This window comes from Hypanus sabinus, chromosome 1, assembly GCF_030144855.1.
Source record: "Hypanus sabinus isolate sHypSab1 chromosome 1, sHypSab1.hap1, whole genome shotgun sequence".
NCBI classification, from domain to species: Eukaryota; Metazoa; Chordata; class Chondrichthyes; order Myliobatiformes; family Dasyatidae; genus Hypanus; species Hypanus sabinus.
In genome coordinates, this window is record NC_082706.1 from 3,563,633 (window position 1) to 3,580,090 (window position 16,458).

The 16,458-nt window shown below is 45.3% G+C and overlaps 1 protein-coding gene across 1 annotated transcript in view; it reads right to left on the reverse strand.

The window, feature by feature from the left end:
• adgra2 (adhesion G protein-coupled receptor A2) overlaps nt 1–16,458 on the reverse strand; it is a 175,458-nt gene that overhangs the window by 54,963 nt on the left and 104,037 nt on the right. The window contains exons 4-7 of the mRNA XM_059960283.1: nt 12,962–13,033; nt 10,528–10,599; nt 10,005–10,168; nt 290–503 (exon numbers count right to left, since the gene is read on the reverse strand). Coding sequence (XP_059816266.1) covers nt 290–503; nt 10,005–10,168; nt 10,528–10,599; nt 12,962–13,033 — 522 coding nt within the window. The remainder of the gene's footprint in view (nt 1–289; nt 504–10,004; nt 10,169–10,527; nt 10,600–12,961; nt 13,034–16,458) is intronic.

The following is a 16,458-nucleotide window of genomic DNA, read 5'->3' on the forward strand; positions in this document are numbered from 1 at the left end:
CTTTCATTTCAAATACAGTAAAGTACATCAAATCAAATCTGTGAGGTTTGTGATGGGAAGCCTGCAAGTGTTATCGTGTTTCTGGTGCCAGCGTAGCATGCCCACAACTCACTAACCCGAACCTGTACGTCTTTGGACCGTGGGAGGAGACTGAAATGCACACAGTCACGAGAAGTACAGACTCCTTACACACAGCAGCAGGAATTGAATCCCAATCTTACAGCTGGCATTGTTGCCCTAACTGCTATGCTACCACGCACCCCAGTTGGTCCCTTCTTGTACACATTACCTGGATATCAATGAACAATCGTGAATAAGGCTTTCCATAATGACCACGCCATTCTCCTCCTCCGGCTGCACCAGGATGCCATTGTGGTACCACAGCACTCGGGTGCTGTTGTCCAGGTAGGTGGCCGTGCACATAAACGGTAGACGGTCCCCTTGGAAGACCACCTGGCGAAGGACGGGAATCAGCTGCAGGATGGGTAGCTCCAGAGGTCCATCTGTGGCCAAAAGGGAACTCAGTGAACCAGCTCATACCCTGTACACCCCTTTAATTTCATCCACTGCATCCACAGGCCATTCATCTCACAGTTCATCTCATTCATTCTAGCTCAGCTATCTCACAGTTTCGATGATGCCCCAGTGTTTCCACACAGGCCTAGATTTAATTTTAATTTTATGATGATAGATTAGATTACCTTTATTCTTCACATCAAAACATACAATAAAACATGTTGTTTGCGTCAACAACCGGCACAATCTGAGGATGCACTGGGGCAGCTGACAAGTGCTGCCAATCTTCCAGCACCAACATAGCATGTCCTCAACTTACTAACCCGAACCTGTATGGTTCTGGACTGTGGGAGGAAACCAGAACACACAGAGGAAATCCACACAGTCACGGCGAGAACACACAAACACATTACAGACAATGGCGGGACTTGAACCCAGGTCACTGGCGTTGCAAAACTTTATGCTAACCACTTTGCTACCATGCCATCATTAAGGAAAATATGTAAAGCTTAAACCTGTTTCTGATTTGCATGTCAAACCACCCATTTTACCTCTTTCACTGAATGTTCACCCTGTACTTTCCTGGCAGCTGCTTCTGGTCCTTTTGCCAAACTCGTTTCCCCTGGTTATCGACGTCCAACCTGTTTCCCTTGGTTACCAACTTCCAACCCGTTTCCCCTGGTTACCGACATCCAACCCGTTTCCCCTGGTTACCGACGTCCAACCCAATTCCCCTGGTTACGGACATCCAACCCATTTCCTCCGGTTACCAACGTCCAACCTGTTTCTCATTTATCAACCTCCAACCAATTTCCTATTTACCAAAGTCCAACCGATTTCCTGTTTACCAACATCCAACCCAATTCCCATTTACAAATGTCCAATCTGTTTGTCTTATCTACGTCCAACCTGTTTCCTGTTTACCAATGTCAAACCTGTTCCCCATTTACCAACATCCAACCTGTTTCCCATTTACCAACGTCCAACCCGTTTCCCATTTACCAACGTCCAACCCGTTTCCCATTTACCAACGTCCAACCCGTTTCCCATTTACCAACGTCCAACCCGTTTCCCATTTACCAACGTCCAACCCGTTTCCCATTTACCAACGTCCAACCCGTTTCCCATTTACCAACGTCCAACCCGTTTCCCATTTACCAACGTCCAACCCGTTTCCCATTTACCAACGTCCAACCCGTTTCCCATTTACCAACGTCCAACCCGTTCCCCATTTACCAACGTCCAACCTGTTTCCCATTTACCAACGTCCAACCTGTTTCCCATTTACCAACGTCCAACCTGTTCCCCATTTACCAACGTCCAACCCGTTTCCCATTTACCAACGTCCAACCCGTTTCCCATTTACCAACGTCCAACCTGTTTCCCATTTACCAACGTCCAACCTGTTTCCCATTTACCAACGTCCAACCTGTTTCCCATTTACCAACGTCCAACCCGTTTCCCATTTACCAACGTCCAACCCGTTTCCCATTTACCAACGTCCAACCCGTTTCCCATTTACCAACATCCAACCTGTTCCCCATTTACCAACGTCCAACCTGTTTCCCATTTACCAACGTCCAACCTTTTCCCCATTTACCAACGTCCAACCCGTTTCCCATTTACCAACGTCCAACCCGTTTCCCATTTACCAACGTCCAACCCGTTTCCCATTTACCAACGTCCAACCCGTTTCCCATTTACCAACGTCCAACCCGTTCCCCATTTACCAACGTCCAACCTGTTTCCCATTTACCAACGTCCAACCTGTTTCCCATTTACCAAGGTCCACCCTGTTCCCCATTTACCAACGTCCAACCCGTTTCCCATTTACCAACGTCCAACCCGTTTCCCATTTACCAACGTCCAACCTGTTTCCCATTTACCAACGTCCAACCTGTTTCCCATTTACCAACGTCCAACCTGTTTCCCATTTACCAACGTCCAACCTGTTTCCCATTTACCAACGTCCAACCCGTTTCCCATTTACCAACATCCAACCCGTTTCCCATTTACCAACATCCAACCTGTTCCCCATTTACCAACGTCCAACCTGTTTCCCATTTACCAACGTCCAACCTTTTCCCCATTTACCAACGTCCAACCTGTTTCCCATTTACCAACGTCCAACCTGTTTCCCATTTACCAACATCCAACCCGTTTCCCATTTACCAACATCCAACCCATTTCCCATTTACCAACATCCAACCCATTTCCCCTGCTTACTGACATCCAGCCCCTTTCTCCTGGTTACCAACATCCAACCTGTTTCCTGCACCGATTTCTCAACTGGTCTCAGTGCAGCTCTGGAGACACACCAGCACCCATTACTGGTACCAGCAGATCTCTGTAAAATTGGTTGCTGGTCACTACTTTGCAAAGTTGGACTTGGCTGAAACCCATCTCCAGGTGGAAGAGACAGAAAATTCACAGGAGCTTCTCACCATTACGACACATAAGGGGTTGCTTTCCTTTCTCTGTTTGCCTTTCAAGGTGAAGGCAGCTCTTCAATTTTCCAACAGCTAATTGATACCATGTTGGGTGGTAATGATGGTGTCGCCATTTATCTCGATGACTTCATTGTGACGGACACAGATCAGACGGAGCTATGCTAACACCTCAACCACATTTTGAACAAACTCCAATCCTGACTTCGGGCAGAAAAATGTCGCCTCCCGAATGTGGTGAACTACATATCCCTGTCTGGACTCGCCCCCTGCTGACTGCTCCTGTGGCTCCTCCCACAGACCCCTGTATAAAGGCAATTGAGGTCTGAGCCTGGCCTCTCTGTCTCCAGGATGTAGTATGGTGGACAACCACTGCTCGTTCCTTCTTCCAGTCAATAAAAGCCGATATCTCGCCTTTACGTCTCAGAGTGAGGTATTGATGGTGCATCACCAATGTCTTCTATTAAATATCAGGGATTCATCATAGATGAGCATGGTCCTGAAAACTGCTATTTGAAAAATGCCTCCACCATCAGATTTCATTCCATCTTTCAGCATGACCAGTCACTGTTCAGCATTTCCTCCAGCAATGCACTGGCTGAGGGAGCCACTCAATGCCTGCTCAATAGGGTGCTATCTGGAAATGGTCCAAGCAATGCCTTGAGGCTTATGATAGGGTGAAGAATATGTTGTCATCCAACCTTGGCTTGATGCATTTCAACCCAGAGTTGTCTATCATTGCCCAGTGGATATGTCCAGTCATGGGTGGGGGCTGACATTTCCCATATATTCCTTGATGGTTCTGAAAAAGCTGTCACATGCAGCCATACTATTGACCACAACAGAAAGGAACTATGGATAAATCGAGAAGGAAGCCCTGGGAATCATCATTGCCATGGAGAAATTCCACAAGATGCTTCCCTCTGCTTACTGATCGCAAGCCATTGTCGTCCATCTTCGGGTCTGAGAAAGGCATCCCAGCGTATATAGCCAACTATCTGCAAAGGTGAGCAATGACGTTATTAGCTGCGGTTTTGAAGTCAAGTCCAAATCAACCCAGGAGCGTGGTCAGGTGGTGCCCATTCCAAACTTGAGAATCAGTAGATTCATGAAAATGAAAATGCAGTTGTGACTGCGATTTCAATCGATTGCAAAGTCTACCAAGTTGTATTCAATGTGGCTGAAGGTTTTCCAGTTATCGTGACTAGATTGGTGCAGAAACAGCTGCAGATCCTATCTGTTGTCTGATGGCCAGTCAAAGATGAGGAAGATGTTGCACCCTTCCATTTATATCTCTCTCAACTGTGGATTTCTGCCTAATGGAGACAGAATAGTGAGTCCATGAACATTTGACCAAAAGTACTGAAAATATTCCACCATGGTCACCTGGCCATCAATTGAATGAAAGCCCTGGCAAGAAGCTTTGGACACTGGCCAGGCAGAGATGAAGATATCCTATCCATATGCAGGCAGTGTACTTTGGCAGCAAAGTATCCAAGTAGAGCTGATCCACATCCACGGCCTCAGGCTACCAGACCTTGGAGTCTAGTTTTGACTTCGCTGGCCCAATCAGCAGATGTACTTACCATGTACTGGTTGATGCTTATTCCAAATGGCCAGAAGTATTATCCATAAAGTCAACAATGACAGAGGCTCCCATTCAGCAGCTGCTTCAGATCTTCAGCCACTCTGGGATACCAGAAATGCTTGTTTCTGAAAATGGCACTCATTCAGTCCACAGCAGCTTGTTGTATTCTGCCAGAACAGTGAAATTATCCACCTCCGCTCACCCCCATGTCATACACATTCAGACAGGTTTGTGGATAGATTCAAACAGTCGCTTCTGAAATCAAGAGGGGAAGGAGCATCGGTCGAGTCTCTCAAGACATTTCATCTGACAAATACCAAAGTCAGATGCCTTATCCTTTGGGCCATGTGGTTGCATTCTATGGCTTCTCCTGTCCTTCATGGAGCTGACAGACTGTGCTTCTGGGCCATTCTGCACCAGGTCCAGGAGATCCTTCTTTCACCACAGCCTCAATCAGGCCAAACTGGTGTTCCTAAGGCTTGCTTAGGAAACAAATCTTGCTTTTGTATGGAATCTGTCAATAATGCCAAGTAACCTGCATGTTCCCAATTAAGGAAAATGAGGCTGATTTGGCTGTCTTGGCTCAGATGATGCTTTCTTAAAGCCAAATACTTATTTTCTTTTTGAAAACTGTCCAGAAAAGTTCTTTCTACTTGGAAAGAGGAGGTGCAAAGGTGTTCCTGAGCCTTGGAAAGCTATGAGCAGCAGCTGGGGGTAGAACGGCCACATCTGACTCAGCGAGCTTCCATTCGACAGGAAGAAACGGGAGGTCCTTGGTAAAGGAAACCTGTAGCCGCCACAGACCAAGGAGCAGAAGGCCTTTTGCTCCAACTCAATGCTCGGTCTCCAGCTGAAGAAAGGTCACTGACCAGAAAGATTAACTTAAATGTCCTCTCTCCAAGGTATGGTAGGTTAATTGGCTGCTGTATGTTACTGCTGTGAGGCTGGGCAGTGGGAGATGGAGGTGGGGTTGGTGGCGATTGAGAGGAATATGAAAGAAAGGAATGATGGAATTAAGACTAGTGTGATTGCTCTGAGAATCAGCAGACCAAACGGCCTCTTAATTAATCCATTAATTAATTTACGGAGATACAGTCTGGAGCAGACCCTTCCAGCTCTCCAAGCAAGCCCGTATTTAACCCGAGGCTAATCATGGGGTGATTTATAATGACCAATTAACCTACCAACCAGTACGTCTTTGGACTGTGGGAGGAAACCCACGTGGTTATGGGGAGAACACACAGACTCCTTACAGAAAGCGGCAGGGAATTAACCTGGGTTGCTCGTTCTGTAAAGCGTTGTGCTGACCAACTCTTCAGTTGTAAGTAAATATGAGAAATTAGATGGGTCCTTTCTGGTCGCCTCATTATGGAAAAGATGTGTGAACCATTCCCTCCCACATAATCCTCTGTTTTCCTTTCATCCATATGCCTATCCAAGGCTCCTAAACCACCCTGGCAGGGCATTCCATGCAATCACCACTGTCTGTGTAAACATTTACCTTGGACATCCCTCTATACTGTACTTTCCTCCAATCATCGTTAAACTATGTCCTCTCGGATTAGCCATTTCCATCCTGGGAAAAAAGTCTCTGGCTGTCCACTCAGTCTGTGCCTCTTATCATCTTGGACACCTCCATTAAGTCACCTCTCATTCTCCTTCACTCCAAACAGCAAATCCCAGCTCATTCAACCTCTCCTCATAAATCTACCACTGTACATTCCTATGTACACATGATAAATAAGCTTGAATCTCATAAACATAGAAACATAGAAAATAGGAGCAGGAGTAGGCCATTCGGCCCTTCAAGCCTGCACCGCCATTCAGTATGATCATGGCTGATCATCCAACTCAAAACCCTGTACCTGCTTTCTCTCCATACCCCCTGATCCCATTAGCCACAAGGGCCATATCTAACTTCCTCTTAAATATTGCCAATGAACCAGCCTCAACTGTTTCCTGTGGCAGAGAATTCCACAGATTCACCACTCTGTAAAGAAGTTTTTCCTCATCTCAGTCCTAAAAGGCTTCCCCTTTATCCTTAAACTGTGACCCCTCGTCCTGGACTTCCCCAACATTGGAAACAATCTTCCTGCATCTAGCCTGTCCAATCCCTTTAGAATTTTATACATTTCAATAAGATCCCCCCTCAATCTTCTAAATTCCAGTGAGTATAAGCCTAGTCGATCCAGTCTTTCTTCATATGAAAGTCCTGCCATCCCAGGAATCAATCTGGTGAACCTTCTTTGTACTTCCTCTATGGCAAGAATGTCTTTCCTCAGATTAGGGGACCAAAACTGCACACAATATTCTAGGTGTGGTCTCACCAAGGCCTTGTACAACTGCAGTAGAACCTCCCTGCTCCTGTACTCAAATCCTTTTGCTATGAAAGCCAACATACCATTTGGCTTTTTCACCGCCTGCTGTACCTGCATGCCCACCTTCAATGACTGGTGTATAATGACACCCAGGTCTCGTTGCACCTCCCCTTTTCCTAATCGGCCACCATTCAGATAATAATCTGTTTTCCTGTTCTTGCAACCAAAGTGGAGAACCTCACATTTATCCACATTAAATTGCATCTGCCATGAATTTGCCCACTCACCTAACCTATCCAAGTCACCCTGCATCCTCTTAGCATCCTTCTCACAGCTAACACCACTGTCCAGCTTCGTGTCATCCGCAAACTTGGAGATGCTGCATTTAATTCCCTCGTCTAAATCATTAATATATATTGTAAACAACTGGGGTCCCAGCACTGAGCCTTGCGGTACCCCACTAGTCACTGCCTGCCATTCTGAAAAGGTCCCGTTTACTCCCATTCTTTGCTTCCTGTCTGCCAACCAATTCTCTATCCACATCAATACCACACCCTCAATACCATGTGCTTTAAGTTTGCACACTAATCTCCTGTGTGGGACCTTGACAAAAGCCTTTTGAATATCTAAATATACCACATCCACTGGCTCTCCCCTATCCACTCTACTAGTTACATCTTCAAAAAATTCTATAAGATTTGTCAGACATGATTTTCCTTTCACAAATCCATGCTGACTTTGTCCGATGATTTCACCTCTTTCCAAATGTGCTGTTATCACATCTTTGATAACCGACTCTAGCATTTTCCCCACCACCGATGTCAGACTCACCAGTCTATAATTCCCCGGTTTTTCTCTCCCTCCTTTTTAAAAAAGTGGGGTTACATTAGCCACCCTCCAATGCTCAGGAACTAAGACAGAATCTAAGGAGTTTTAAAAAATTATCACTAATGCATCCACTATTTCTTGGGCTACTTCCTTAAGCACTCTGGGATGCAGACCATCTGGCCCTGGGGATTTATCTGCCTTTAATCCCTTCAATTTACCTAACACCACTTCCCTACTAACATGCATTTCCCTCAGTTCCTTCATCTCACTAGACCCTTGGTCCCTTACTATTTCCAGAAGATTATTTATGTCCTCCTCAGTAAAGACAGAACCAAAGTAGTTATTCGATTGGTCTGCCATGTCTTTGTTCCCTATGATCAATTCACCTGTTTTTGACTGTAAGGGACCTACATTTGTCTTGACCAATCTTTTTCTTTTCACATATCTATAAAAGCTTTTACAGTCAGTTTTTATGTTCCCTGCCAGCTTTCTCTCATAATCTTTTTTCCCTTTCCTAATTAAGCCCTTTGTCCTCCTCTGCTGGTCTCTGAATTTCTCCCAGTCCTCAGGTGTGCCACTTTTTTTTGCTCCCTAATAAGACATGCTCCCTAATCCACATAGGACATACATGTTAACTGGTAGGGCATTGAAGAATGCCGTAGAACAGAGTGATCTAGGAATAATGGTGCATAGTTCCCTGAAGGTGGAATCTCATGTGGATAGGGTGGTGAAGAAAGCTTTTGGTATGTTGGCCTTTATAAATCAGAGCATTGAGTAAAGGAGTTGGGATGTAATGTTAAAATTGTACAAGGCATCGGTAAGGCTGAATTTGGAGTATTGTGTACAGTTCTGGTCACCAAATTATAGGAAAGATGTCAACAAAATAGAGAGAGTACAGAGGAGATTTACTAGAATGTTACCTGGGTTTCAGCACCTAAGTTACAGGGAAAGATTGAACAAGTCAGGTCTTCATTCTTTGGAGCGTAGAAGGTTGAGGGGGGATCTTGATAGAGGTATTTAAAATTATGAGGGGGATAGATAGAGTTGACGTGGATAGGCTTTTTCCATTGAGAGTAGGGGAGATTCAAACAAGAGGACATGAGTTGAGACTTAGGGGGCAAAAGTTTAAGGGTAACATGAGAGGGAATTTCTTTACTCAAGAGAGTGGTAGCTGTGTGGAACGAGCTTCCAGTAGAATTGGTAGAGGCAGGTTCGGTATTGTCATTTAAAGCAAAATTGGATAGGTATATGGACAGGAAAGGAATGGAGGGTTATGGGCGGAGTGAGGGTCAGTGGGATTAGGTGAGAGTAAGCGTTTGGCATGGACTAGAAGGGCCAAGAATTGTTATATGGTTATTATATAAAGGTCTCAGTCCGAAGCTTCGACTGTTGTTTCTCTCCATAGATGCTACCTGTCCTGCTGAGTTCTTCCAGCATTTTGTGTGTTACTCTGGATTTTAGCATCTGCAGAATCTCTCATGTTTACTATTTGCTTCTTTCTGTGGCTATGCTGTTTTTGTCCCACTGACACACAGAAAAGGTCACGGAACACAGAACAGTACAGCTCAGGAACAAGCCATTCAGCCCACACTCTCTGTGCTAACCAAGTTCATTGTCATTCAACCACACACATGTATACAGCCAAACAAAACATCTCTCAGGGACTAAGGTGTAAAACACAGTACATATGTCACATACAGCACATAAAATATTAACACTAATATTAACAGATGATAAAATATGCATTTAAACAAAATCCCTTCTGCATGCACATGACCCACATCCCCCATTCCCTGCACATTCATGTGTCCAATAGCCATTGCTGTATCTGCTTTAACCTCAATCTGGCCACAGTTGATTGGATAAGGCAGAAGAACAGTTTGGCACAGATTAGATGGGCTGAAAGGCCTGTTTCTGCACTGTATGCTCGATGACTCTCTAACCCCTGGTGGCCCATTCCAGACACCTACCACTCTCTAAAAAGAGAGCCTTACCCTGCACATCTCCTTCGAACTTACCCCCTCTCACTTTAAACATGTGTCTTTGACCTGGGATGAAATCATGGACTGTCTGATCCTCCGAGACTCCCACAGCTCACTCACCTCCCCACATGTAATCACCACCAATGCCAAACCCTTTCCGTCCAAGCCCTGCACTCTACAATCTCTTCTCAAACCTCTCCTCCTCCTCCTAAGAAGCTGTAACCAACCACTGGTTGCTCCCTCTCCACGCCTCCAATGAGGATTACTCGCAAACCTCTGGCTGTGTTAAAGGTGATTTATAAATTGATGCAGTGTTGGTGCTTACCACACACCAGCTGGCTTTCCTTCAGGTCTTTCAACGGCTTTCCACTCAGTGCTTTAGGAAAAGCACACAGCGTTTCCTCGGAGATTCGCACTGACTTCCTCCTCTCCCAGTTCAGCACCCACAGCATGTTACAGTCGCACACCAGGTACTCCGTACTGAAATCGCTGAAGACAAAAGCATATCATTGTCACTCCGATTTCAAGGAGGGTCAGGGGTCACTGATCTCCCTCAGCTGCAACCTTCCAAGTGCAAAGCACAATGTGACCCTCCCTCAGAACCACCCCTCTCACAGTGTGACCCTCCCTTGGTACTATCCTCCCATAGTGTGACCCTCCCTTTGTACTACCTGTCCCTCAGTGTGAGCAGATGTGAACAGCATCATGGTCAAACTGAGGAAGATCTGCAGAGATGCATCAGCGTGAACAGCCCTTTCAGATTTCAGTGACCAAAGTCCTGTCAGGACGAAGGAAGCTGGCGGAAGGGAGACTGCGGCCACGATTTGAAGGATCTGCTTCATACTCACATGACTTTGAGTGAGGCCAAACCATCCAAGAGATCGGGTTTGAGCGTGGAGAAGATGTTCCCTGAGATATTTCTGTTCAGTGTGTAAAAGATCAACTGTTAGAAATTGCCCGTATGCTGCAGCAGACCTCAACAATTTCACACAGAAAGATGAAGCCAATTCCAGTCCCCATCCTTGCTGGGAAATTCCCTGTGAACTCTTTAGAAAAGAAATTAAATTCAACTACTCGTACTTTGGAGCAGTATAAAGCCAAGATTACTGATTTGGAGAATCGCAGTCGCAGACAGAATTTGCGAATAATGGGACTCAGTGAAGACGTTGAGAGCGGGAATCCTTCGCTCCTGTCAGGAAACACGTTAATCCCACCTCAATACCCAGATGTTTCTGCTTGCCTCTTTCCTGTCCACATTACATCACCTTTTGTCTGAATGTGCTTAAGTAGTACTCTTGGAACATTGTAGACCATAGGACACAGAAGCAGAATTAGGCCATTCGGCCCATCATGTTTTAGCTTGTTATTGGTTCAAAATAGGGCAGCACAGTAGTGTATCACTCTACAATGCCAGAAACCCAGGTTCAATTCCCACCTGTGAGGAGTTTCTACGTTCTCCCTGTGACCCTGTGGGTTTCCCCAGCTGCTCCGGTTTCCTCCCACAGTCCAAACACAAACAGTAAGCTGTGGGTACACTATGCTGGTGGCAGAAGTGTATCGACACTTGCTGATTTTCACAATCCACACTGATTAGATTTGACACAAATGTAGCATTTTTTGTGCATTTCAATATTCTCGTGACCAGTAAAGTTAATTTTTAATTTCCCTATTTCTCCCATGTAACAATTAATTCAAATGTCTTTGGAAGGTAGAATGTTCCTCCATATCTACTGATGCCAGTCTTAGAGGGAACTCCAGCATCCCCACAATTACTGTCCTATGTACAGATGCAGGACCTTCTGCCCACAGACTCCATACTAACCAATTTATTCTTCTCACATTTCCCTCAACACTCCACAGATTCTACCTCCTGTCTGCCCATAAGGTGAAATGTACAATTAATCCACTGGCCTGCACGTCTTTGGGACGGAAGTTGGAGGAAAATGGAGCATCCAATGGAAACCCGTGCAGTCACACAGGGAAAATGTGTAAACTCCACACGTCAGTGCCATAGGTCAGATTGGAATCAGATCACGAGTCTGTACCAGTTCAACCAGCGTGGATACTCTACTCATCTTAACTGATTCCACATGCTGCACGCTCACAAGCACTCTACATCTCACGTTCTCAGTATTATTTTCCATTTATTTATTTATTTGTGCACAATTTGTCTTCTTTTGCACGTTGGCTGGTTGTCAGTCTTTACTTATTTTTCATCAGTTCAATTGCATTTAGTTTTCCTTTAAATGAAGTAGAGGTGAGTCTGCCCTTGTACACTGCATCTGCCTTGGTGCTCAATTCTAGTCAGTCACCCAGGGGCACCCCATGTCCTCACCATATCCACGTTGTCACCTTGAATAGTAACAGGGAGCAGTGCAGGCTTAGTCTTCCTGAAGTCTATCACCATCTCCTTTGTCTTACTGATGTTGAGCTGCAGGTGATTCAGCTTACACCATTTGGCAAAGTCCTCCCCAGGACCCCGTATTCATCCTCCTGTCCTCCCTTTATAGACCCAACACTTGCTGAGTCATCAGAGAATTTCTGCAGACATACATGTACTTTGATAATAAAATTTACTTTGAACGTTGAAATGCCTGTAAGAAAATTTATCTCAAGGTAGCTTTTGGCGTTATCATCGTCATCAATATACACAGTGTCATATGACACAGGCAAACATGGTCTTATCCCTGACCATGATTGTTCTGGCAATTTCTTCCACAGAAGTAGTTTGCCATTGCCTTCTTCTGGGCGGTGTCTTTACAAGACGGGTGACCCCTGCCATTATCAATACTCTTCAGAGTTTGTCTGCCTGGTGTCAGAGGTCACATAACCAGGACTTGTGTTCTGCACCAGCTGCTCATATGACCGTCCACCACCTGCTTCACATCACCCTGATTGGGGGAGGGGGCTAAGCAAGTGCTACACCTTGCCCAAGGGTGACCTGTAGGCTAGCGGAGGGAAGGAGCACCTTACACCCCCTTTGGTAGAGACTAATCTCCACCCTGCCACTCAACCTTGAGATTTACTGTACATACTTCAATAATACATTTGATTTGACTTTGACAGTAGGATAAACGCACCTCATCTCCCCTCTTGCTCATTCCACCCCTGGGAACTCCACCACTGGAAACACCTATATTACTTGATCAATACCCACCAGGATTTTGAATAAATTCATTTAGCCTTCTCTGCTTCAACAAGAACTAAACATTTATAGGAGGAAAACTTAAAAGGCCAACAATAAAATCTCAGAAAGCCGTAGCCTTGGCCACATATACTCACAGTCTGATCAGATTGGTCAGGCTCTGAAACATCCCAGGATTCAGACATCCAATTCGATTATCAGACAGGTCCCTGTATTAAAGGAAATTGATCACAATGAATAATCAGTTCCAAAGAGTGTAGATTCTGACCACCAGCCTAAGCTCCCAGCGGTGAAGCTAGGTACAGTTACTGCCTCTCATTAGACAAGGGCTAACCAACTCACACCGTAACTTGGGAGGTTCAACAGATTTAACTGAGCTTTTGGCAGCATAACAGACTGAGAAAGAGTATCCCTCAACTAGAACATAGACATTACAGCACAGTACAGGACCTTTGGCCAATAATGTTGTGCCAACCTTTTAACATACTCTAAGGCCAATCGAACCTTTCACCCCCACATAACCCTCCATTTGTGCCGAAGAGTTTCATTAGAGTCTCTAATGTATCTGCCTCTACCACCATCTTGGCAGCGTTCCATGAACCAACCACTGGCTATGTAAAAAAACTCGCCTCTGACATTACCCCTATACTTTCCTTCAATCACCTTAAAAGTATTTCTCCTAATATTAGCCATTTCCACACTGAGAAAAAGTCTCTGGCTGTCCACTCTATGATCTACGCTTCTTATCATCTTGTACACCCCTATCAAGTCACCCTTCATCCTCCTTCACTGCAAAGAGAAAAACCCTCACTCACTCAACCTATCCTCTTAAGACATGCTCTCTAATCCTAGCAATATCCTGGTAAGTTTCCTCTGCACCCTCTCTAAAGCTTTCACATCCTTCTTATAAGGCAACCAGAACTGAATACAATACTTCAAGTGTGGTCTAACCTGAGTTTTATAGAGCTGCAACATTAACTCACGGCTCTTGAACTCAATCCCTCAACTAAAAAAGGTCATCACATCGTATGCCTTCTTAGCAATGCAATGAAACTTGTGTAGCAAGTGATAAATTTGTGGATTGTGAGATCCTGGAGATAAAGCTAGTTAAAAATCTCCTAGAACTGAAGCAAGAATGTGAAGTGAGCAGAGAGAGAGTTTATAGCCTACTGTTCATCTTTCCCAAGGCAGAGAACAGCTGACACGTCCCCACCACACGGTTAAAACTGACACTGCTGTGTAAAAGGGAAGACCATAAGGAATAGAAGCAGAATCAGGCCTTTCAGCCCATTGAGTCTGCTCCGTCATTCCATCATGGCTGACTTATTATCCCCCAAAACCCCTTTCTCCTACCTTCTCCCTGTAACCTCTGGCGCAGGTTTTCAGAACCCTACCAGGTACAATATCGGGGCCCGATGCCTTGTGAGTGTTCACCCCTTTGAAAGATGTTCTGACAACAGACTCTGAGACAGAGATCACGTGGTTACCAGATGCTGCAGGGATTCGCACTGGTAGTTTTATTCTCCCTTTCAAAGTGAGAATAAAAGGCATTGAGCTCATCTGTGAGTGAAGCATCACTGCCAGTCATGATGTTAGGTTTTGTTCTGTAGAAAGTAATGGCCTGAAAACTCTGCCAGAGCTGATGTGCATCCAAGTCCATCTCTAACCTCAATGGAATTGGTTTTTTGCCCTTAAAATAGTCTTCTGTAGGTTGTACCTAGTTCTTGATCACCAGTCTCGAATGTCACAGATCCATCCCTTAGCAGAAAACGAATCTCCTGGTTCATCCATGGCTTTTGGTTTGGGTACGTCCAATATGTTCTCAAAGGTACACACTCAACAACTCAGGACTTGATGAAGTTGGTGACAACTGTGGCGTACTCTTTCAGACTCAAAGACAAATCCACCAACTCAAAGCAGTTCCATAAGTGCTCTTCTGCTTCCTTTGACCATACTTTCTTGATCGTCACCACTGGAGCTGCAGGTTTTAGTCTCTGCCTGTAAGCAGGGAGAAGTAGTACAGCCAGGTGATCAGACTTTCCAAAGTGTGGCCATGGGATAGCATGGTAAACTTTCCTGATGGTGATAAAAAAGTGACTGAGTGTGTTGGCTCCACGGGTGAGATGTTGGTGGTGGTTGTTCAGAGACTTCTTCAGGCTGGCCTGGTTGAAATCCTCCAGTGCCTGTCTGATGTTGACCTGAAAATTCCCTTGGCAGATAAAATGGATGATATTTGACCGTTAGCTGTTCCAGGTCGGGCGAACAGGACTGAGACAGAACCGCCACTTTTCTGCACCACAATGAGTTAATCATCAAACATCTTCCACCTCTCTGCCTCGCACATCTCCTCTGAATTCCTCACTCCCCACCACCCCCATCACTGGGAGTCGCCCTCGATGACAATGAAGTATTTCTTGCTTGTTATTTCGAGCGCAGCCTCAAGGTGGTGGTGTTCCCCTGTACTTGCAGGACAACTCATGAAACACAGAGGAACAAGTGACCGTGCACTAGGCCAGAGGCTTGTGATAACATTGTTACTGCAAGTCAATGAGTCTGCTCCTCCTTCTCTTGTCTGGAAAAACATCACAAAATTCTATACCTGATTGACGTTGGACAGAAGAACCTTGTGTTGTGTGTGGCAAAGGAGTAGCCTTGGTAGGTTAATTGGTAAATTGTCCCGTGATTAGGCCAGGGTTAAATCAGTGGGTTGTTGTGTGATGCTGCTCCAGGAGCCAGAAGGGCCTACTCCATGCTGCATCTCAAAAAATAAATAAATATCACTTCTATCATTCAGTCTCTTGCTTAGGCCTCAAATCCCACCCCTCTCTGTGCCTCTGACGAAACTCTGACAAAACTGAGTTATCTTATCAGCTATTCTTCAGGGTCATTCCATCTCCCTCAGATCAAAGAGAAACATCCATCTCCAACAGAGATGATAAACACAAGAGATACTGCAGATGCTGGAAATCCAGAGCCACATACATTAAATGCTGGAGGAACTCAGCAGGTCAGGCAGCATCTCTGGAGAGGAATAAACAGGCAATATTTTGGGCTGAAACCCTTCATACAAACATAGAAACTTAGAAAACCTACAGCACAATACAGGCCCTTCAGCCCACAAAATTGTGCCGAACATGTCCCTACCTCAGAAATTACTAGGCTTACCCATAGCCCTCTATTTTTCTAAGATCCCTGTACCTATCCAAAAGTCTCTTAAAAGACCCTATCGTATCCACCTCCACCACCTTTGCCAGCAGCCCATTCCACGCACTCACCACTCTCTGCGTTAAAAACTTACCCCTGACATCTCCTCTGTATCTACTCCCCAGCACCCTAAACCTGTGTCCTCTTGTGGCAGCCATTTCAGCCCTGGGAAAAAGCCTCTGATTATCCACATGATCAATGCCTCTCATCATCTTATACACCTTTATCAGGTCACCTCTCATCCGTTGCTCCAAGGAGAAAAGGCCAAGTTCACTCAAACTGTTTTCATAAGGCATGCTCCCCAATACAGGCAACATCCTTGTAAATCTTCTCTGCACCCTTTCTATGGTTTCCACATCCTTCCTGTAGTGAGGCAACCAGAACTGAGCACAGTACTCCAAGTGGGATCTGACCAAGGTCCTACATAGCT